This window comes from Mauremys mutica, chromosome 6 (assembly GCF_020497125.1).
Source record: "Mauremys mutica isolate MM-2020 ecotype Southern chromosome 6, ASM2049712v1, whole genome shotgun sequence".
Taxonomy (NCBI): domain Eukaryota; kingdom Metazoa; phylum Chordata; order Testudines; family Geoemydidae; genus Mauremys; species Mauremys mutica.
Window position 1 is genome coordinate 101820541 of NC_059077.1, and position 24362 is coordinate 101844902.

A 24362-nucleotide genomic window follows, 5' to 3' on the forward strand; every position below is an offset into this window, starting at 1 on the left:
CATGACTGCAGAGGAGGTGAGTTCAGTGGCAGTGTGGAGATTGAGGATGGACTGATGGAGCAGCAATACTGTAGGCAGCTCATTGTGGACAGGACTGAAGCCCAGGGAAGGCTGCTGAAGACTGGGTGCCTGGTGGGTGGGAAGGACAGCAGGACCAGCGGAAGGTCAGAGAGGGGGAAGGTTAAGCCCAGGGGACTTAGCACTGAACCTGTGCAGGCCAGTGAGGGTACCGAGATGGGCCCTGTTGGTCTGGTTGAAGACTGAGCCCAGGGAGGCCTGCTGAAACACCACTAGTTGTGGGTACAGAGATAGGCCCTGGCTGGGTGGTTGAAGAAGGCAGTGCCTCTGGAAGAAGCCTAAGAACTATGGCCCCATACCAAGGCCGTGATAAAAAACTCGAGACTGTATACCCTGGAAGGGGGGACAGAGTACGCGGCTTGGCCAGAGGGCTGAGACGCTGAAGATTCACCAAGAGAACTATCAGCTGGGGGTGGGGGGCGGGAGTGCTTGCGAGAGGTGGGTGCCACCCCCAGTATAAGAACTAAAAGCAAAAGCAGGCTCACAACCAACCAACCACTGGGGGCTGCCCATGAGTGGTGGGTGTCACACCGTGAAAAGACTGATTGCAGGTATGCCAGCCAGAGAAAGGGGGGTGCCCATGAGAGGTGGGTGCTGACCCCATTACATAAGGGTTTGCAGGATCAGGCTTCCTCTGGTACTGCTTATTGTTAATTTGCAGCTGTAATAATCATGGTATCACCATGGTTTTACCATGTAATGGTAAAAAAAATTGAAATGGCTGAATATTGTTTAAAAAATGATATAAAAACACTACATCTGAAGTATGTTATTTCATGATTTATGATTTTTATTGGACTTCAAACAAACCACCCCTGGATCACAGACATAACAGAGCTACACAAATGCTGAAGATGTAATACAGAAAATGCCAATTTAACACCTATTCCACAGAATTATAGAAAAGCAAGGGGAAGGGGGAAACATACAAGCAGTGAATAAACAGTGGGAACATGAAAATTGTCTCCTGTATCCAGACTCATCTCTCTTAGAATCATCTTCTTGAGAGATGCCTAATTCTAAAGGAATTTCTACACAGCTTCTTATTTTCTTGTGCCATTTTATGTAATACAGCACTTGAAATAAAAAATGGTAGCCTAATGAACTTCAGAAACGTCACAGTGAACTACCAATAAAGAACTGGTTTAAAGACTAAAGTAATAAAACTTTTTAAAAAAAAATTGGGATCTTTGACTACAGTAGATAACACTGTATAAAACAGAATATTCCTTGAACCATGTTCCCCATGGTTCTGGATATTGCAAGCAGATCCATGTAGGACCCTGGAATCCATGGCAAAGTGCACTGAGTTCGACAGAACTCCATTCAGTTACAAAGATTCACTTGTGCAGATCCTGTTGCAGGGTTGGGGTATTAAAAGGGTATCAGACAGATTCTTGTAAATAAAACTTCAGTTTTATATGGAAATATCACACAAAGGCTTCAACATTCAGAAGTTCATAAAGTGCAAAAAATCTAGTACACCTGGCTTGTTTACAGCTAAATAACTGACAACTATGAAGCGATTTCATACTTTAAAAGTCAGATAAAATAATTTTCTGTGTACTAAGTTATACCACTAAACATAAAGGTTCATATGGAAAACACTGACAGAATGTAAACTATAGGATAGCAACATGATCAACTGCTGATACAAGTGATCAACTGCACAAACTGACCTAATTCATGAAGACGTTGCATATGACAATGTATTTCAATTTACTCAGGCAGGGCTTTCACAAAGTTTAGAGTTGAGAGCCCTTGAGACAAGAGAGTGACCTCAAGTTCACTATTTAAGGATCTGACTTGGTGAGGAGCTCCAAGGTCCTTTCCAGCATTGGCGAGAACTCCCATTATTAGTATATATCATCTTGACTTATAGTAAAGCCTGTGCTGAACTGGCAAGTGTAAATTTATAAATAAATAAAGGGGGGGCGTAAAAACCCAGAAAAAAAGATGGCATAGAAGCACTCGGGGGTAAATTGCATCTTTCTAGGGCAATACCTGCATACAATTGCATGGACTGTGAAATTCTGTGAGATGAGCCTTGCTGAGTGTCCTTCAAATTGCTTCTTTATGGTCTGGGAGCAAATGGATCCTGGGGCTATCCTGGGTAGGAAAATGTCAACCCATCTGTGCTGCTCCTCCCCATAGGCACATGGCTGCTGCAGAAGCTATGCTGCCATTAGCAATCACCTGGATCCTTTGCAAAATGTGAGGGGTTAGAGTGCAGAAGATATTTCTGATCAGTTTCTTATACCATACCCATCATCATGCTACCTGAGCACATTGCCAGAGAATACACATACATAATGTACATTAACAATTTAAAATGTTCCTTTCCATTGTGAGGGTGTAAATGATTGCAATTTCCATAAGGACAATAATAAATTATCCTTATGTAAATTGTAATCAGAGTCCAGTTGCTTTGTGTGAAAATAAGTTCAAAGAAGCAAGCTTAGCATTTGAGACCTGCAACTGGGGAGGTCTGGGATCATTCTTTGTTCCTGTGGATGTAAGTTCCAAAGTTCCAGAACAGCTCTGAGAAAGAGCCAGCTCCAGGTAGACAGGTTCCAGTGTTCTCATGGAACAGAGCTATTGAGGGCAGTTAAAGTCCCAAGAATGAAGCAGTCCTTTTGAACATCTTGGGCCCAGACCTCAGAGGGCTTTGTAAGTAAGTACATATTATAAAGGCGATGTATAAAATGTGGCAGCACGCCTCCAGAGCAACATGGACTACCAGTAGCACAAGTAGCCTTTTCCAAGGCTCCTGCTTTTAAGCCAAGGTTTATGGAGTTTTAATTATTTAATCTCTGGGTTGTTTTTTTCCAGCCAGTGTTATGTGAAGTCTAGCATCAGCGAGAAATACAGAAAGACTCCTATGCTACATCCTACTTCAATGATTTGGGAACTAGCATCCTCAACTGGAAGAAATATGAACAGTGATGAGAAGCACTTTAAAATGTTTCCCTGTGCCTACCAGCATAACCTCATTTTTGCTTCAGCCGGCTCCTCCTCACCCAGATGTCAGGATAAATGGGCGGTGTTGGTGTTTGCATATGATGCGAACAATAAACAAGGGAGGGGTGACATCTACATATTGCTAGCATTTGAGACCACACAGGCTCATAATCTCTCCTAGCAGTTTCATATAAATAGTGAATCAAATAGTAGGAATGAAGCTTTTAGAGGAAAGTTGTGGTGGCAAACAAGCATTTATCCACCACTATCCTGGGCCATTTCTGACCTATATTCTGCCTACAATCAGCTTGAGATAGACCTAGGATATTGGCTATGGACGGACGTGCTTGAGCAATTCCCCCTCCCACCCACTGCCTCTAAATGCATGGAGTCCCAATACAATGGGCTCCAAAGTGTTCCCAAAGAGGGGAAGAAGGGAATGCCATGGAGGCACCTTCTCTTTTTTAAACCCTCTTAGGTGAGATCTGCCCAAGCAGGATCTTCTCTGCTCCTTTATAATTTTTCACTTGGCCATGAAAGTTTTTTATAAACCTGAAGAGCAATGCAGCAGCATTTTCCTGTTGATGATCCAGATTATTGATTATTGAGCCATTAATGAGTTCGTGTACCAAAGTGTATGCACAGTATATCTCAGACTGACACCTCTCAAATGGTACTATTTTTGAAAGTAAGCATACACATATAAACCACGTACACAATAGATATAACAAATGCTCAGTGAAATGTATTATGTCACTCTACATGCAAGTATAAAAGACCTTTGACATTACATATGTGAGAAAAATGTATGGCATTTTCAATACTTTTACTAGGAATAGTCATTGTTAGGAAGGAGGGAAGCTGTCTTAGGAAGTAAATAGAAAAGTCTGTCTTAAGCGATCTAAACCAAACACATCATAAAGAAAAGAGTATTTTTACTTTTTGTATCAGTACTTTTGAAAATAAAAATAGCTCAAATATTATGTTTGTGTGGATCTACACCAAAAAGCCTGCAGATGCACATATAAATAAGGGACCTGAAAAATCAAAAATACTTGAAAACTTGCTAGTAGGTTTCAAGGTTCTATAACCTAATATTGATAGTAGAGTCCTTGGTAGAAGGGAAAATGGGAATTTGCATGATTTTTCTTATAATGTATGTATTATGTATGCAAATATCTTCCAGGCAAAATAAAGAACATTTCAGTAGTCAGAATTCTTAGAATCAAATGTTACTTTTAACATAGTACAAGAAAGACAAATTCCACAATGTTATTTTTATAATGTATCACTGGTCCACAATAAGAAACAATCTAATATATAGATTTTGCATTCAATCTTTGTCAAAAACTACATAGCACATCAAACGTTAATAGCACTAGGGAGTTCAGTGATTAATACAAAAACAAATGGTATATTATAAATTTTCTTTTGTTCTTCACTCACAATGATGCAAGATGCTAGGATGTAACCTTTAAGGGTTAAAGAGTTTAATCAATGTCAATGTCTGATCTTCTGAAGGCGATAAAGAACAGTCTGTCTAGCGATACCCAACAGAACATCACTTTGTCAAGCCACAAAGCACCCAAAAGCTTGTCAAGTAAGTTACCAGAAACCTCTTTGTGGTTAGAACTCAGCTCCTTCCTGCTTGACCTATTATTTGATATTTGACCACTTGGTTGCAAGACACTTGCTCTTTCCAGCTGAAATGTCACTGGGGCATCTTGTCAGCTCCCCGACATCTCGGCCTGACATACAATTTTACTTTTGTGTGCTACAAGGCAGAAAATGCAGGGCAATGGCTTTGCTTTAAATTCTGTCAGCATCAAAGATGGGCGTCACTCTTGGGTCCTACCAACAACAACAAAAAAGGAGTCTATTTTGAAGGTCAAAACTGCCATTACTTTAAAGTATTTCAGCTTAAACTAAATATATTTCCTGCAACACTGGTATGGGAAGTGTCCTTATAAAGTACATAAACATGTCATCAGAAATCCTCCCTGCACAATTGTTCTACTTTCTCATCAAATGCAGACTTGATAAAAGGATGAGTTTTCAACGCCTGCAGGGACCAGATTCAGCAGTTAACTTAACTTGTTCAAATGGGCAAGTGGTATCATGTAGGAGCAACCTGACCTTCTCACATTGACCAGGAGTGACATTATTGTGCAGGAGGAGAAGCAGTCACATCATTTCTGTTTTGCACAACCTGCTTAAAGTTTGCAACTAAATGCTTGTCTTCAGTTGAGCTGACAAGAGAGAAGAGGGGGCTCAGTGAACCATGGCAGGGCTGCCATGAAATGACAGGAATCATTGGCATACATTTCAAATAGCTCTCTCAATCCTATTAAAGTATTGCAGTCCTGATTTAAAATAGACAAGTATGAAACAACTTTGATAGATAGAGACTAAAATGGCTTATTGATTTTTTTTAAGTCTGAAGAAAATTACCCAAAATGTGTCACTCTTTAACATTTAAAAATATATTACATAAAAATGAGCAACTGTGATAAATAAAACTAAAAACTGGACTGTTTCACTACACCGGGAGTGAGAAGTATAGAAACATGGACGTATGAACAGACACTCACCGTTTTCAAACAAATGTAAAAATTAGTGCCAAAAAATACACGTTAGAGCACAATTCAAAAGTAAGATAGCCCAATAAAATATCATTTTAATTGCATCATTTAAAATGTATACAGTTTTTTCCTCATAAAATTAATACAAAGTCTTAAAAGCCATTTTGTATTGTTCTTTTGGTGCTGGCTGAGATGTTGAGGGCAGAGGAATAGGATGAAGACTGAGAATGGGGTCTATTGTGTATAAAACTGTAAGATGTATCTGCCTCAGCTTGCAATGGCAAAAAATCTGGGATACAGCTCTGGTCGGGCTGAAGTGCTGATCTTGAAGCCACGGGGACGTTTGAACTGTCTCGTGATTCCTGGAATAAAGTTTAAAAAAACAAAAACCACACACACTTATTGTGGATCAATCAATAAAATCAATAAATACAGTAGAAATAATTTAAATTTGTCCGTCACGCATTTATGTTCAAGTTCTTTTTTGTTTTATTAATTTATTAAAAATGCATATTAGTTTGCCAGGCAGTTCAACCCTAGGTAATCAGCAGCAAAGAGCTTCATATGAAGCATTTTGCACTAGTACTGATCGTTAGGAAACATCAGCTTCCACAGTCTAAAGAATTTTGCATGTGTACAATACATATTTACCATTTGTAATGCTGGAAATCTTACATTAGAAATGACATTAAGAGGTATTTTTTCTTGATAAATAGCTTAACTTACTCTCTCCCTGTCACTGTATTGGGAAGAATCCTCATTTTTGTCCATTTGTGCTTTTTCATTTTTAACTGTGTTTTATTGTAACTTAATCAAACTTTTCTTATTATTCTTTTAACATTTGTTGGATCATAGAATCATCATAAAACACACTCTCAAAGTGCCATACTTGGAAATGTGATCCATGTTTGAACAAATCTAGGCATTTAGTCAATTAGTTACAATTGTACGTACGAGTTAATATTTAGCCTTGAGAAAATCCCAGGGTCACATAATTGTGCATCATATCTTGACAGTTTATGGAATATGGATAAAAGGTAACTTTACCATTAGAGCTCATTCATATCTATATAAACTGTAGTGTACAACAGTAGAATTCCAAATATTCCCTTAAAGCAACTTTCATTGTTTTCCCTCTTCCCATTTCTGCACGTCAAAGATTCCATGTATCGTACGCTTAAAGCATACTGAAATTAGCCATTGCATGGTCCACAGCATTATAGACAGTGGTTAAAATAGCCCATTAAAGGACAAAAGTGCAATATGCTACTGAGTTTTCTTAACTTTTTTCTTTTAGAAAAAGGTGTTTGTGTTCTCCTAAATATCCATGATTAGCATTTTGAAAAAATGCCAGAGTTCTAATGGTTAATGTTACTATACTTCCATGATCCATAAGCTTTCAAAATCTGATGCACAAAGTTTTTTGGTCCTGAGATTTATTTTTATATATATTTATATATATGAGAGAGAGAGAGAGAGAGATCTCTTCCCCCCTCCTACTCCCCCGTTACTACTGTTGAAGAAAAATCAATGGTTGCATCTAACACCTAGTTCAGCAATTTTCTTTGATGTTGATTCTTTTGATTTCCAGATACTCTACAAGCTATCTTATGGCTGACTGAAATCAGCAAGGTTTATGCTGGACCTTCAAGGAGAACCAACATGGCAGCAGATTCAAATCTCCTTCCAATACAAGGAGATATTTAAAATGAAGTACAGTAGTAGTTTACGTTTTGCTAAACTGTTGTGGTTATGAAGGTGAGTTAACTGAAAGCACTAGCAAATACTGATCTGCACCACCCCTGGCATTTCAGTCCCATTTTGCTCAGGTTTTGTAGGACTGAGGCCATAATAAGACTTTATTGTATTTGTAACTAACAATCTGATGCCTTTATGGAGGTATAATTTCAATCTATTGTACCAATTAGCAGTTTTACATTTTAAGATTTTTTAATTAGCTTAACACATAAATCAAAATAGAAAATAAAATGTATATGAAATCCAAAAGCAGAATTCTTCATGTTCTTTGTAGAGATTCTGTTATTTGTTTTGATAAAGCGTTTTTGCCAGTACAAAGAATAAGAATAAACTGTGTAATTCTGAAAAGACAGTTTTCTGTGTTTAAAGTAATGAAATCACTAAAAAATAAACTAATCAAGTTGCCCAATGGATAACAAATATTGAAGAAGGGCCTGTTTAACATATCAGTTTGCACTGTTTTCCATGTCTCAATTAATGGAACTATCATATTGATTAAAAATCACGTGCTACAGTCACATTCTCACCGTTGTTTCCCCCCCCCCCCCAGACTTTTTATTTATTTATTTATTTAAGATCTAAATCCCAAGTAAGGAGTTGGGAAATCAGGTTTCCTTTGAGAGATGCACAAAAAATGTATGAAACAATGATTGGCAGCAAGTCAATAGACTATGTTACAGTAAAAGCTTCAACGTTGTGGGAGGAAGATCTGTTTTAGTTATCCAGTTCCTATGCTACACTTCATACAAAACTAGTGCAGAATTATATTCACAGAATGGGGTGGAAATAAAATTTTATAGTAGCTTGACTGATGTAAAAAAATCTTCACTACTATTGAACTGGTTTGGATCTATATTATTATATAAATTTACAACAAATAAGAAACTAGTACTTCACAGAACTGTAAAAAAATTAAACTGACATAAATTAAAACCATTATGAAATACCACTGTGTACAAATGCACGAAATTTAAAGCTAGTTATTTTCCCAATAAACCTCTTTTGAAACTATTGCAGTCTATATGTATTTAGGCACTTTTTAAAATTGTGTGTTATTAAGATGACAAACTGAAATGGCTGGGCAGGAGCTATGATGATAATCTATCATGTAAATATATGTGTAGGTAATTTTTAGAAAGGGAATTACTTACCTGAAATAAGGGGTCTGTTCAGGTAAATCTTTAGCATAGCACTTTTATTTACTCAATCAATTGTAAATGATTCCATGTAAAATGTCACACACGATCAGGTAAATATATATTTAGGACACAATGTGCCTAAGAAAAATATTAATTCAAAATGCTTTTGAAACATAGTAATTAGGCATGTCCCTGGGCCATTTTTCAAAGTTTGAAAGCCCAACTTTTTAAAATATCTTCTTCTAAACAAGAAAATATTAAATTAGTCCATATTATAAAATAACTGCATTGTAAACTATACTTAAATCAAAGCCATATTTTAGTCATACACAAGGAAAAAGGCTTCTAAAACAATGACATTAAATTGATTATCTTTCATAACTCCTCTGTGATTAGGCTTTGATCCTATTTTAGAGATTGCCCCATGAAAAATTAGTTGATTTTCCCAATGTTTAAAATATTTTTTTTACAAAATTGATATTACTACATATGACATTGTGTGGGAACATGATAATACTGTCATGTGTGACATTCTTATGTATGAAATTATTTAGTAATGTCAGCATATGCAATGGCATCACACTGAGATCAGGTTTTAATATTTAAATATTTGTGGAATAATACACACATAGTTGGGATTGGTGGAGTATGTGTATGTGTTGGTTGTACAGATGGATAACTAACGAATACCTACTATTATAGTGAAGCATGTTGTACAGTATATTGTTTATCTTCAATTGTAACAGTAAAATCTATAACTACAGTGAGCTCACAAATCAGTCAGGATGGTTTCAACCTTCGAAGTCTATGCAAGGATAATTTTACTGTACCACAATCCCCATCCTTACGCATTGCTTTTATACCACCCTGTACTTTTTCATTTCTTTCCATTCTTCCGCAATGTGTTACACCAATACTTCCTTCTAATATTTGATTTTGTATCATTAATTTTCAGTGTCCAAAACTGCTGTAGAAATTTCCTCTTTGAAAAGGCAATAATTACAATCCAGTAATGAGATGAAATAAAAATAGGAACACTAAAACACCATTAAAAATCCCATTTGCCCGATTCTCCATGATTTAGGACTGTTGAATCATAAGTAACAGGCCTGATTTTCAAAGGTCCTGAGCACCCACAGCTGTGACTGAGTTTGATGGGAGATGTGACTACCCAGCACCTCTGAAAATAAGGCACGTTTTTATTTCATGTTAATAAATTTTCAACAGCTCAGCATGCACAACCACCAGCGCAAGTAATTATAAAGTCCGAGGTAAGTGCACAATACATCATTATATCATGAACCACTCAGAAGATAAGTCCTCAAAATATTTATCTTTAACACTGGAAAAACAGCAAATGACACCAAGGCATGCAGAAAGAAAGAAGATTAGAGTTAGAGTTAGGGGTGAGATGGGTGGGGGGCGGGGAGGAAGACTGATACCAAAGTTATAAGTACATAAAACAATATAAGAATTAGTTAAGGTCTGGTGTCCTGTCTGTGCTAGGTGAGTGATGGAGATGTAACTGATATGCCCAACATTAAATCACAAGGTAGATTTTATGGAACTTGCTCAGTCATAGAGTCACATCTTCCTGGAAAAAGAGATTAAGGTGCAAATTATGGGATGCCTGGTATACAAAGGTGTCTGCCAGGAACAGTCAAAGGTAGTGGGGTAGCACTGGGCAAAAACTTCTTGCACTGATTCCAGATTCTCCAAATATCTGTGGAGAGGCTGCAACCACCAGGAGGAAAAGCAGGGTGTTACAGGGCAGGGTCTAGGAGTCATAGGATGTAGTCTACATATTTGTGCACAGTTTATGCCTGACTTGGCAATGGTAACTAGATTTATTCCACCCTCATGCAGAGACATAATCTAGAGTAGGGGACAGGCCATTACTGGGTAGACTATGGTGGGGGGGATGACATGCAACAGCACTACTTTAGCAGCACACAGTCTGGCTTTATCTATACTGGACATTTTCTCTTCAAGATTTCCCATTTTTGCTACCATCATGGACAGCTCGACCAGTGGTAAAAACAGCAGGAGTTCTATGGTAGTGTAGTGGCTTTCACTGGCATTTTAACTACAGTGTTGTTAATAAAATCTCTGAGAAAGATGACATGGTGGTTAAAATACTGGAGAGGCGGGTCTCACTGGCATTTATGCCATTGCTCCTACCAACAATGGGAAATTTTATAGGAAGAGAGAAGGAAAAAAAAAAAAGTCTAATGTGGACAGTCCCTATTTGTGAATCCTTTTGGGAGCATTTCTGTTGCGAGGCAGAATTTGGCCCCACTAAAGGGTTCCAAGGTTTTAGATCATGCAAAACTACTTTCAAACACAGCTGTTTCCAGCATGGAGTTGCCTATTTGCTACATGTTGGAAATCATTCTATGCTTCCAGGATGCTGCTATGAGTCTCTTTGCTGTTAGAAGTAGCTTGAAGGAGCCATTTTCACTCTGGATGAAATAAATAAAACATAAGAATGATGAAAAGTCTAAAATCTGGTGCTTAAAATGGGAAAGCGCTACTACTGGGTGCCACTGTAACGTAATGAGCGTTAGCAAACTTTTCCAGAGCAAGAAAGTACAGCAGCCAAGAATAACTGTTTCTTTCCCATCTCAATGGTTTCACAACTGTATGTGCTGATGCACTAGGTCTCAAATTGGTGTTCTGTAACAAACAAAGTAGTAACATAGTAACATGCAGTATAAATCTTCATTGTCAGCATTTCTTCCTGGATCCAACAAACAAGTTGTTGTCAGAGACAACTATTCAGTAGACTGCCAACTCACTACATATTAGAAAGGTACACATCACACTTTCTTCTTTCGGAACTGCTAGCCAATAGTTTCTAAATAGCTTTTCTATTACTGGAAAAGTTTGAATGTAACCAAATGATTAGGTAATTATCTGGAAACAATAATTCTTATCCTACCCCCAGCATGCTCTAGCATTTTATATGCTGAGTGGAATCACCAACTATAGACTATGCTTAAAAATATATATATAAAAAATAAGATTTAATATTATAATAGACAATATATTTCATACATTTTCCTATAAAGCTCTTGAATAGAATTTTTTTCTGAACTATATTCACAGCCTAAGGCATACCTATGCCAATCTACAAGACTTTCGTACCTGTGAAGAACCTGTAGGACTAGAACCATGATTATCAGTTTAATATCTAATAAGCACAATGTGTAAACTGTATCTTGTAGGCAGGGAGACGGTCTAGGTCTTTTGCATTGTTAATTTCAATAATTTCTAAATAGCTTAGCTAAAATCCACAATCTATACTGTCTTTCAAGATTCTTTCTAAGCCATAGCACTTTAAACGTTGTCCTAGTAGATCCCAGTTTTCAAACTGCATTGTTTTACACTGCTCTATAATGATATTGAAACCTCAGGCTAATCGCATAAGGTGCTATTTTCACAGTGTAATACTCAGCATGCATTGATTTAACCCCAAATTTCTAATTCTTTACTAACGGAATACGTTCTCATCATAGAAAGAAACTTTTCACTTACGCTATTTATTTATCAGTGTCCCTATACCTTCTCAAGAGTAAATACACTTTTTATTTTTTATCTGACTAGCAAACCTTAATTGTTATCGATTTATTTTGTGTTCTGTATTGAAACTTACAATCTTAGGGGCACCCGGTACTCTTATTAAACTGTTTTGCTGTTTCTCTGAACATTTTTTCGGTATATAATATTGTTACTATGTGTAATTGATTGCTTCCCTCAGTTCCAGGCAAGCCCTCCCCAATAGGTGAGTTTTCCCTACAACTTTTCACTGTTTATCTTCCTTGTATCTGTACTTCTAATAGCTGCCTCCACAGCACTTTACCTCAAGTCAGTGGGCATGTGAGAGGAGACTGAATGTGTGTGACCTCAGAAATACACGCAGTCTCAGGGAGCCCATAGTATAGAAGTCCTTGCCACTGAACCTTTTTTTCCCTGTGCTGGCGAGAAAGCATTGCCTATTCAACAGTTTTAATTGTCAAGTCTCGTACTCTTCTTGAGAAATGTATTCAGCTATCAGCTGAACTACCAAGCAGTCTAATTGTTTGCTGTAACCCTCCACAGTTTCTTTTTGAGATGGATGTACATTGACGCTCCAGCGGAAAAGGAGGAAAAAGGTATATTTACATTCACTTTGCCAAACATTAGCATCTTTTGTTCAATCATTTGAATGCAGAAGGGTTAGGAGAAAACAGCTTAGAGAACAAGGGTTGACACATACAGTGTGAAATCTTAAGGTGCTTGAATGCAATGAGGGAGAAAGTGAGACTGAACCATATTTCAGCTCAGCTATAGTCCATATGAACTTTGTGACAGGTCTCTGTCTCGCAGCCACACTTGACTAGCTTTTGCTGACATTCAACTGTCAGACAGCAACCCTTTACCATGCCCCTAACATGCTCTACAGCTTCACCCAATTAACTCGCTTTCACTTGACATTGCAGCAAAAAGCTTCATAATAGGTGGTCAAGGTGCATGGTGTCTGCCTGCCCTCTAACTGCTCATGCACAGCAAGATGTTTAACTATCCTCCTTCTTGCCTCTTTGCTCAGAACTGGTGCGACTACGATTTAGTCATCCTATTTACTAAACTGGACAGGAGAAGCTGAGATATGGCAGTGGTGCATTAAGCTATCTTTTACAAAAGTTTAATTTTAAAGCAGATCCTTGGACCCAGTTACCAGAAGCCTTTTAGTTAAAAAATTACAGAAGTTCAGTAAAATGTTTTGATCACTTTCTAATTAATAAAGATATATATAGTGTATTAGCAAGATGGATACAGGATGAAAAATTAGGTAAAAGACATTATTTCTAACTAAGATTTTATGATGTAGAGGAGAAAAAGACACTTCAATTTGTTCCTAGTCCTATGATTCAGTTTTCTTGCATTATAAAAATCTTTAGACATTTAGAAAAATCAACATTTCTATATATTTTGGTTAAGTATGTAGTACTTACAAGTAAAAATATTTAGTATCCATAAATCTATATATCCAAGAAAACAAATGAATTGTAAATCTTTTTCTTAAAAAGATTTTAAGTGTCCACTCTCCACATGTTTTCTGGACAATGGAATCTGAGAATATATCTGGGACTCACTTATCATTCTTTTGCAAGTGGATGAATTCAGAAAAATCCAGGTTACTTAACACTTCTCACTAGTGGTTTTCACTAAATGTCTGGGTTAACCTGGCAATGTCCTGAGCCCTTTCAACTCCTATTTGCAATCAGTACATGTGGGTGCTCAGCACCTTTGATTGCCTCTATAGATACATACTTTTCAAATCATGAGCCATACAATGCAGACCCTACATCTGTTGAAAGCAGTTTGATAGGATGGGGCATTAAGTATGCTGATAGGTGTTGAGACTGGATATGAAGGGCCTCATGAATCCAGGAGGCTGTTTTACCTCTATATTTTGCATTGGAGTGACCACTGTTGGAATACTGCGTCTAGTTCTGGTGTCCTCAATTCAAGAAGGACACTGATAAAATAGAAAGGGTTCAGAGAAGAGCCATATGAATGATTAAAGGATTAGAAAACATGTTTTATAATGATAGACTCAAGGAGCTCAATCTAATTAGCTTAACAAGAAGATGGTTAAGGGTGACTTATCACAGTACACACATAGCAAACAATTTGATAATGGACTCTTCAATTTAGCAGAGAAGGGTATAACACAACCCAGTGTCTGAATGTTGAAGCTAGTCAAATTTAGATAGGAAATAACAGTGAAGGTAATTATTCATTGGAACAATTTACCAAGGGTTGTGGTGGATTTTCCCATCACTGGCAATTTTTAAATCAGGAGTGGATGTTTTTCTAAAAGATCTGCTCTAGAAATTATTTTAGGGAAGTTCTATGGCCTGTGTTATACAGCATGTCAGACTAGATAATCATTACGGTCCCTTCTGTCCTTGGAATCTATGAAACTAATTCTCTCAGTTCCTGTCTGTCTATCTAATCATATTTTAGTGATTCCAAAAATTAGAGAAGACGGGGAAAGGGGGTATGGCTCTGTGTAGGCAATTTGTTCTGTAAATTCCAGCTACTGATAGAGAAAACTAAGCTGCCTTTTGTTAAATTATCTCTACCAACCCTTCGTTTCTGAAGATTCTCTAATTATAACACACTTTCCAGGAGGGATGGGGGAGCAGTAAGTTTAAACAGGACTGTGGAACAGCCTCCCAGAGAGAGAATCTGAACACTAGCCTGGGAATCTGGACAACAGAGCTAAGAGAATGTCTGCAGTGAATTCTGTGTAGCTGCCCTGTGGGTTATAGCAACTCGGGAAAGGTAAGAGCCCCTCCAACACCTGAGCATATGCCTCACTATAGCAAGTTTGGATACATTCCACAGTCCATTTGGACAGGTGCTGAATGGAAATGGACTCCTCCGTTAGATTTTTTCCCTCTATAAGCGATGAAAAAACAAGAGATTTTTCTTTGTTCTTTACTGATGGAAGCAGTGAGCACTAGACATCCCTCTTGTGCAGTGCTGCAGCTTCTAGGGGAGTCATGAGGATGAGGGAAGAAAACCAAAAGAGAAATGTACTGATTGAGGTGGAAACTGGACACCACTTTCAATTGAAATTTATGGCAAGGACACAGAACCAACTCATCTTTATGAAAGATGGCAAAGGTAAGAGTAAGCTGTAATAGCTCTGTACTTGCATAATTCTGCCAGAGCTATTTGCTGCTAATATGGCTACTTTTCAAGAAATAAAATGTAACAAGCATTTCCCTAAAAGTTTCAGGTAATGAAATAATATTACTCAGAGTTACAGTGAGATTCTAGGCGGTCCTGGGGGCCTTCAATGCAGGACATAGATAGAGCCTTTCTAAAAACTCTTTTCCTTTGGATGAGCAAAGAGGGCTTTTTCCTCTACTTGGTTGTGAAAATACACATTAGTGTTCAAAGGAACACCCTGGTACTCCCATATTCACCACTGTCATATCATTATATGTTTTGTACAAAGTATACCTTGTGAGGTATCATTTTAAAAGTCTTTATCTGTTGAACATTAATATCCTGTTGGATTGTATGTACTATTATTGTATGTGAAGTTATGAAGTATTGCTATATGTGCTATTGAAATATGTTGTGAGGCTGGGAAATGCCCACTGGCCAGACGGGCATTGACGACCCATGAAAAAAAGAATCCACTATCTCAGAGTGATCTCAGAGAAGGCACCTACACCATGGAGGAAATCAACCCACATCACAGCAAGGGTCTTTCTAGAAGATGGAAGAAGGTATAAAAAGAGATACAGTGACATCATCACTTGACCTCTTCCCCACCTCCCATTTCAACACCTGGAAGACCAACTGAAAGACAGAGACTTTGGACTTGGGAGTTTGGTCCCAGGCTGGAAGGAGGTCCAGTCTTGTACTGAGGAACTATAAACTGCTTGTACCATATGCTAGGGGAGACACTGCTTGATTCAAATCTTGCTTAGTCTGTTTAAGTTAGGATTAAGACTGCGTATTTATTTTTGTTTCTTAAGTAACTAACTCTGATCTCCAAGCCTGCTATTTACAATCACTTAAAATCTATCTTTCTGTAGTTAATAAACCTGTTTTATATTTTACCTAAACCAGTGTGTTTTGGTTGAAGTGCTTGGGAAATCTCAGCTCAGATTACAAAGGCAGGTGCTCGTCTATTCCACACTGAGGGAATGGCGAACTAATTCATGAACTTTCACTGCCCAAGGGAGCCTTGAGCAGTGCAAGATAGGAAAGTTCTGGGGTGCAAGGCTAGGAGTTGTGGGAAACTGGCTGGCACATCTCTGATGATGGTTCATGAGTGGCTGGGAGATCAGTTGGGTGTGTCCCTGCCTGTGGATACCTGTGTAAGCGCAGTGCCTGTCAGAGGCTTGTAGCTTGACATTAGCATTACAGTGTGAGGGACTACCCAGGTGGGTGGGTTTAGAGGGCTCAGTGGTCCCATAATCCAGGTTGCATCCCAGGAACCCCATAACAGTGTTCTCCTTAACCCTGAAAAAGGAAGGTAAATACTAAATTGATAGATCCCATTCTCTTTAGGATCCAATGACAGACTGCTGGTGGGGGTTGGGCTGTGAGAAACCAAGAGAATCTGGGCCACAGAGCTTTTATAGTCTTGGGCAATGAATCTATCTCCACATGCTTAAAGAATAGACCAATTCTAGCCCACTGTACAGAGAGCACACACATGCATGCAAGTACAGGAAGGACAACTTCATTAGCTTTAAGTTACAGCTCTGTAACTCAGCTCATCTGAGCTAATTTTAGCTATGATTTTTAGTTTAGAACCACACTGTTTTGCTAAAGACCCTTTTGAAGACAGGAAGGAACAAAAACATTATACTGCAGTTCTCCAAGTTAACTATTGTTGTAAGCAGCATATCATCATGACAGAGAGAGGACTGTTTGTTGTTGCATTGCATTGATCATGTTGGATCAGAGAGGAAGCTGTACCTTGTGGGATCCCAAAAGGTTCAGGATATTCTTCATATAGACATGCAAACTTTTCATGCTTCTCCAAGCTAAACATTTTGAGTTTCACCCACCTCCTGTAATGCTTTATCTAGCTAACTTAAGGACAGTCTTATTTATTGTATCTGAAAGAGGTTATATCCAGTGAATAGCTGGGAGGGGAGCTTTGCTCTTATAAAGTTCAGGTAACTTAGAAAACAAGTATTTTTTAAGAAAGAAATCACCTAAATGAAATAACCTGAAGGATGACTGTGGAACAAGCCTAACAGTAAAAAGATTTAATTCAGGACTGAGGAGATGATTTAGAGTAAAAAAGAAAACTGCATTATTAGCAGACTATGGTACACTTGAGAATGCTGTCAAACATAAAAGTGTGTTGCATTAAACAGCCAGGCTTGATCCTGGTCTCACTTGCACTGGTTCTATACCAATGTAATGGCACTGATTTTAATGCAGTTATTCCTGATGTACCCTGCTGATGTACCCTGAGAGTAGAATCAGCCACTTGTGGGTTGTTTAAATCAGAAACTAGCCTAAGAAAAGAACTGGCCTTTCTGAGACATTGCTCAGAAAATACCAGTTAAAATCTGAATAGTTTAAAATAAATAGTCATATGTTTTAGGCTCAGTTTCATTTAATGTCTAACATGTAGGTCTTTTGTAAATGCAAGACCCAAATTATACTAACTGGGCAAGGAATCAAGCTTATCAGTTATAAACAATTTGAGTGTGGGTGAACTAGGGTTACTGTCTCTATTGTTTTTGGCCCGTTCATATATACAGTTATACTTCAGACTGTGATTAAATAAAAGCCTAATAATTAGTTCAACAGAACCTTGTATACTTATTTGATTCAAGAGCACAATCAATTTCTAAGTTCAGCTGCTAGTTCAGGTACTGGAATATCACTTTATATGAGGCTAAACATTCAGTTTCAATGCCGTAAGCAAATGGAACTAATATTTTTTTGCATACCGATCACATCGTATGAAAATCAACATTTTAAACAAATTGTTAATGGAATTTCATCCTTTAGTATATAAGCCAAATGTGTGTTCTGAAAGCTCAGTGGAGTTTTTAAAAACCATATAACATTACAGACTGAAGTCAGGCATGTAAAATTTTAATCAGAAGACATTTTCATAAGGAACATGTAAGGAGATTTTGAAAATATTTTTAAAAGCCCTGAAAACTTTGATATAATAAATAAATGCAGTTATCGCAGGATTATAAATGCAATTCCTATATATTTTTCCTATATGCTCTCCTACATTCCTATATATTCTTTTTACTTTGTTTACCATACAAGTTGTGGAATATTTGATATATTTTGTTAGCTCTTTACAAAGAGATAATTCTATAATTTGGTGTTTTTTGTTCCAAAATGGCATAACTTCAATCTCATGTTATTAATCAGGACTCCACATTAGATCCTCTACTTTAACAAACATAATCTTGCAGTCTGATTTTTAAACATTATTTAATGAATGAATTTAGGGTTTTTCAAAGTCCTGAATTGGCAGCACTGGAAAATGAACAAGTACAACACTTAAGGCTTCTCCACACCTCCCAGCCAATATACTTGAACTCTGATTGTCACATTTTGCATACAGAAGATAGTAAACTTTATATCTGAAGTTCATATCCCTCTGGCTCACAGGGATCAGTAATTAAATATAAACCACTTCTGCTAGTAATAGTTAGTGATAGATTTTTCAATTGTTCTAATAAATATGGCATTGATAGGTATTTGGCACCAGGAAGCTTGGCAAAGTCTTGGTTAAATGACAATATATGCTCAATTTCACTTACTTTTGAGTGCTTTGTTTCCAAAATCCCAAGTGAAGAAGCCTGGAAACCAGACAGTTTGAAAGCCTGATGGTGACCCTGTCCAATGGTGTACATCTGCCCGGACAGCTATGCAATTGGGAAGACAAACAAGGTCCTAGAAACCACTGTTTCAAAGGTTGGAGAATCAGTGAGCATTCCAAAACTTTTCCATTGTGTTGCCTCTGGCCACTAAGGGCTTGCTTCCTTAACCAATCTGACTGTATTTATAATAACCACACCCATGTATGGCATGGATGAGTGAGCATATTAGTTTTAGCACTAGGACATTTTGTGATATTACCTGTATGTTCGAGTGTTCTTATTATGAACCCCAACTTCACAGTTCTATATTGGCTCTCAGACTCAAAAGTGTTGGATCCCCAAAGCAATACATGGCATTGAAGATTCCAAGTGACCCTATTTAACAGAGTATACCAATTGGATCAATTGCGCCATTTGAAGAGGATGAAATGGGATCTTGGAAATCACTGCAACTATGTTAGTGTCACTTTGTATATACTCAAAGTCGTAGCAGTATTAAGCAGAGCAGAACAGTTCTCTAGCTGCTATCAATACTAAACTTCATTATTTAAAAATTGTGTATACATACTTATTGCACACTAAAAGGTAACCACTTTTCCTCCTAAAAAAATGCTTTGGCTTTTTTTAAAACAAAAAAAAACTGATGTCAGCAATCCAGCACTCCTGAACAACCCAACAACAGTAACAACAAACTAATGCCTGCACAATGAAGGAAAGAAAAACACTAGCAAGGAAACAAATTTTACTTTTAAGAGACAGTACACTATAGTAAATATTTGTTTTAAATTAAGAAAATTACCATGACAACATCTTTTCCTCTGACAGAATGAAGCTATCTAGTCTATTGGGTACAAAGTCCATATTTTAAAACTTGTTTAAATATCCACTTACTCAACAGATCTGAATTGCTCCAGGGAACCCTCCTGATCTATAGAGTAAATAAGTCTTTACCAGATCAACTGGAACAGCTGTACCATCACTAAGTGATGTGGATTTCACAGCCTGCTATGAAAGAGTTATATATTTAATTAAAATACCCCAAAAGCAAATAAACATATGTTTAGTTAATATAAAGAGGTGTGACTTAAATGTATACCACCCAATAAAAATAAATGTTAAGATGTTATTTGCTGACAGTATGCCCTTAAGTCATGTCAATGTTAAAAGGAACACAATTATGAGTTAAGAACAGTGTTAATTTTTTATGCCCTAACTTTGAACTTCCTATCTTTTATCTGTGTATGTCAGACCTTTTAACATACTTTAAAATGTAAAACTAAGTAAAAAGATATACAAAAGAAATTTTAAAGTATAAAATGCAAACAATCAAGCAGTTGAAGCATATTAACAAAGGTCTTTCTGCATAAATATATTTCTCCCTAGTAAAAATATCAAAGTAAAGGCATGCATTTTACAAGGGTGCAACAGAAAAAGCAAAGCTGCTATTTCTCGTCAAACTGTGGGGATATACCCCTATCCAAAAAAGCATTACTGGTTCCACCTGTAGCTAAAGTAAGAGGAACTGCTAGGAACTGCAGCTCTCCCTCTCTTTTGCTCCCACTCATCTCCTCTCCTGGGCTCAGGCGAGTGCTGCTACGCCAAATCGCTGCTCCTTTACTAGTGAGGTGAGGACTCGGTAGGTAGTACAGGGGAATCTGAAGTGGGAGCAACCTTAGCCACTGATATCTAGCTGGGGAGTTTCTGTGGTTCCCAGGCTTTTCCCAACAGCAGGTGGAGCAGCAGCAGTACCTGACAGGAGAAGCAGAAGTACCCCAGCTACCTCCCTCTATAGGAAGATCTGCCACCCTACTAGCTCCACTCTCCTCTAAGGGGAGAGAGCAAGTAAATAGATCACCCAGCTCCCGCTCCAATCCAGAGGGAAGTACAGATAATCAATCATAATACATGAGATTCTGCATAAAAAATTCTTTTGAAAGGACTTAAAATCTTCAAATGTACAGGAAATAGCATCAAGCGTTTCAAATGCCCTGATGAGAAAAAATGGATCCTCCTTTTTTATCTGTTTCTAATCAATATAGATTCTCAATCCTGGTCAAATCTAAACAGCAACATTTATAACAAATTGGGGTGAGAAGCACCGACTCCACACTTTGACTGGCTGTCTTGGTAAGGTAGCATTTCTCAAATGCGGCCACCGCGGCTACAGCCTCCTGGGCTGTGATAGGGGGAGAGGGGAGGGGCAAAGTAGAGCCCCCTCCCCCTCTTTGTTGCTCCTGAATGGTGGGGCCAGAAGCAGGGGTCGGGCCCTGCCCCCCTTTGGAGACACTTGGGGCACAATGCTGGAGGAGCAGGCAGCCAGTGAGTTCCCCACCTTCCGAGGGATGGTGGAGCTCAGGCTTTGGGCTTCAGCCCTGGGGTGGCGGGGCAGCAGGCTCTTGTTGTGGGGTTTCGGGCTCCAGCCCTGGGCTCTGCCTGTGCAGTGGCAGACCCCCAGGGGCTGGCCACATGGCTTCAGGCTCCATCCCTGGACCCTGTCCTCCGGCCACGGGGTTCCGGGCTCTGGCCGCAGGGGTTCAGGCTCCAGGCCCCCACCCCATCTCCTCTGGCTCCCACTGTCTCCCCCAACCTCCATCCAGGGCTTAATTTGTCCCCAGGCTTGCCAGGACCAAGTAAATCTGCTGTGAAAAGTGATACCCGTATGTTTATTAATATCACTTTTCACAACAGACTTATTAGTTAGCAATAAATAAATTACAATCATTTGGACGTGTATATGTGCATATTTATTTGGTTTTCCTAAAGATAACCAACTATTTTAGGAAAAAGTGTAAGAGTGGCCACCAGCAAGAGTTGGTGGCCACACTCTGAGGCCACCAAATAATTTGTCCTAAGAACCCCTAGTCTAAGGAATGATTAGAGACATGAACACATTTTGGATTTCTTTTTTTCTTCTGTAGTTCCCATTCTCTGGTGCTCCCTGTATCCTATCACCTCAGAAAGACGTAAAGTGGCATCACAAAGCAATACTGAGAAACATGATGAAAGCCACCAAAAGCACTGTTATTTTGATCTGCTTTAACCACATGCAAAACATCTTACTGTATATACTAATGAAGGACGATCACTACTGAATTTTATCATTATAAATGCTACCATATTTTTATTCGTAACCAGAAATACCCAGAAACAGAAAACAAAACAAATGCAGGAACAAGAAAATCATGATTCACAACAGTATATTGTACATGATGTTACTTAAATATGTCAAATGAACAACAGTAAGAATGACAGTTTGGAGTCCCTCAATCCAGGTCCCATCTAAGTCTCTGAGCCAGAGTAATTCAGGCTCAGCTATTCTTTAATCCCCTCCAAAAATGTCTTGGCTGATTCATAGCCCCAGAACAAACATACTTTCCCTTTATGTTTAACCCACAGTTTAACAGGGAATAATAGACACTTCTAGCCCTCTATCTTGAAACAACTTCTTCAAAAGGAAGGAGGAAGCACCTCCTAGCCTGAATAAAAGTCCCTAAGTCTGGAAAGAAGTGAATTTGGCTTCCTTTGTATAGAATATTCCTTTTCTTCTGTAAAACCAGTAAAATTATGTCCTTGGCTCAGTTCTTTTGTAAAAAAAATTTTTTTTACTTGAGGGTTAAGTGTCCTGGTCTATAATATCCAGTTCTCAAAAAAACAGCCTGTCAAGCACTCACAGTGCTTTTATTCCTACCACAGTGTTGGCAGTATTGTTAGTTATATTAAAAAATTCTTTCTATTCGGATGTGATGGACACTGTAGCTTTAAGAGGAATGGGATGAGGGGCAAAGAGGAAGCAAAGAATACTGGGGGCAGAAAGCAAATGCATGCTGCTGTACTGTGGTTGGCGAATAAAACTAAGCGTACATTATTCAGGAACATAAAACCACTTCCTTATAATGTGAAGGTGCTCTCAGCATAAAGTGAGCCCTTCCTTAACGTTAAACTTCAGTCATGCCAAGTGCCATTTTTCACAGAAAAGGGTTAGATTATATTCTCCTTTGGTAGATGGACAACATGCAGTGTATGTATTTACTTGCATTTCCTCTATTAATGCAGTGTACAGTGTGGATAAGTTTTTCCCCAAAGGGGCAAAACTGAATCTACATTTTGGACATGTCTCCTCATCCAAATCAGTTCTCTCTCCAAACTGTAGTTTTCCATTAATTACTCTTGGATATACCACTGTTGTACTGTCCTGAGCATTTAAGACAGAAGGAAGAGAGACATTTTGAGGACTCAATGCCTATCTGATCTCTGATCTTGGAATCAGATTTCTCAATTTAAAGGAAAGTTGAGTACCTTTGTTTTTGAGCTCTCCATTCATATACTTCCATAGAAAAACTTCCCTCTAATAATTACTGCCAGAGAAATGCAAAATATTAACACAAAAGGGACGAGACAGATTAGCTTCCTGAAAACATAATCCTCCCTTTTTGCAGCTCAGCCAATAGCTTGAAAGATTTGTTTTGTGTTTAATATTGGAAGAAACCTGTGGCCATTGAGGAAAGTCATGGTTTCCATTAAGCAGCACAGCATGCAAGTTTTGAATTTCATGACAACAGTGGGATTAGAATTTAGATCCTACTGTTCCAAAAGCACAGGTCTACCTTGAGCGAACGTACACACATACCAGCCAGTTCATTTCAATAAGGAGATTTTTAAACTCAGACAAAACAAGAAACATTTTAATTACTTAAGAAAAAAAGTGGAAGTGATTCAAAACAAACTATTGCCATTGGAAATGCAACATTTAAATGCAATGAATGCATCATGTTCATTTACAATCTTCATAACATTAACTGTATTGAAAAATGGAAGTATTGCAAACCATCTAATTATCCAAACATTTACTTCTCTACAGATGTAAATACATTGGGCCTAATAAGCTTTCCCACTGTGAAAGTGGTTACTTAAATTATATTAAAATATTAAAAACTATTTAATGAGCTTTTTCCCCCTAAAGTAAATTGAGTGTGTGCCTTAACCTGCTTCAGGCAAAGGAAGTTTCAAACATATTGGTTTTGAAGCTAGCCATTATTTCCCATGTTGCAAAAATGGCAATTTTATTTCCCGACAGCAAATGAAACTGTCAGGAAAATTTAGATGCAATAAAATTGGGTGGTTAAACCAACATGCTGGATTTGGAATAAAACTGAATTAAAGGAATTAAAATTAAGCATTATGTCAGTCAAACTTTATAAAAACTATTTTAAACAGTTTTCCTGCAAAAGTTTGGGCTTTGGACTTGGTGAAGCTCAATCGTAACTATCCATTTTGTGTCTATCAAGAGTGTCACAATGGAAATTTGCACAATGAAAAATATTTTGCATAAAATGTGTTGCTTCTGGCAACCTTTCTGCCTAACTAAAAAGTTGTCAGGCAGTGTGTGACTTTAGTGGTACAGAGTTTTAAAATGGTGGCTTCAGTCCAAGGCTAGCTAATAACGGGTGACATGCACTGGA

General features: G+C 37.9%; 1 protein-coding gene across 5 annotated transcripts in view; it reads right to left on the reverse strand.

The window, feature by feature from the left end:
- Window positions 1–877: 877 nt before the first annotated feature.
- Window positions 878–24362, reverse strand: part of CCDC171 (coiled-coil domain containing 171) — a 204713-nt gene continuing 181228 nt past the window's right edge. For 3 of the 5 annotated variants that reach the window (XM_045021612.1, XM_045021613.1, XM_045021616.1), the window contains 2 exons: window positions 18844–18948; window positions 878–5983 (listed from right to left, as the gene is read on the reverse strand). In XM_045021612.1, coding sequence (XP_044877547.1) covers window positions 5774–5983; window positions 18844–18948 — 315 coding nt within the window. In that variant the 3' untranslated portion in view covers window positions 878–5773. The remainder of the gene's footprint in view (window positions 5984–18843; window positions 18949–24362) is intronic. The other 2 variants (XM_045021614.1, XM_045021617.1) reach the window with 1 other exon arrangement.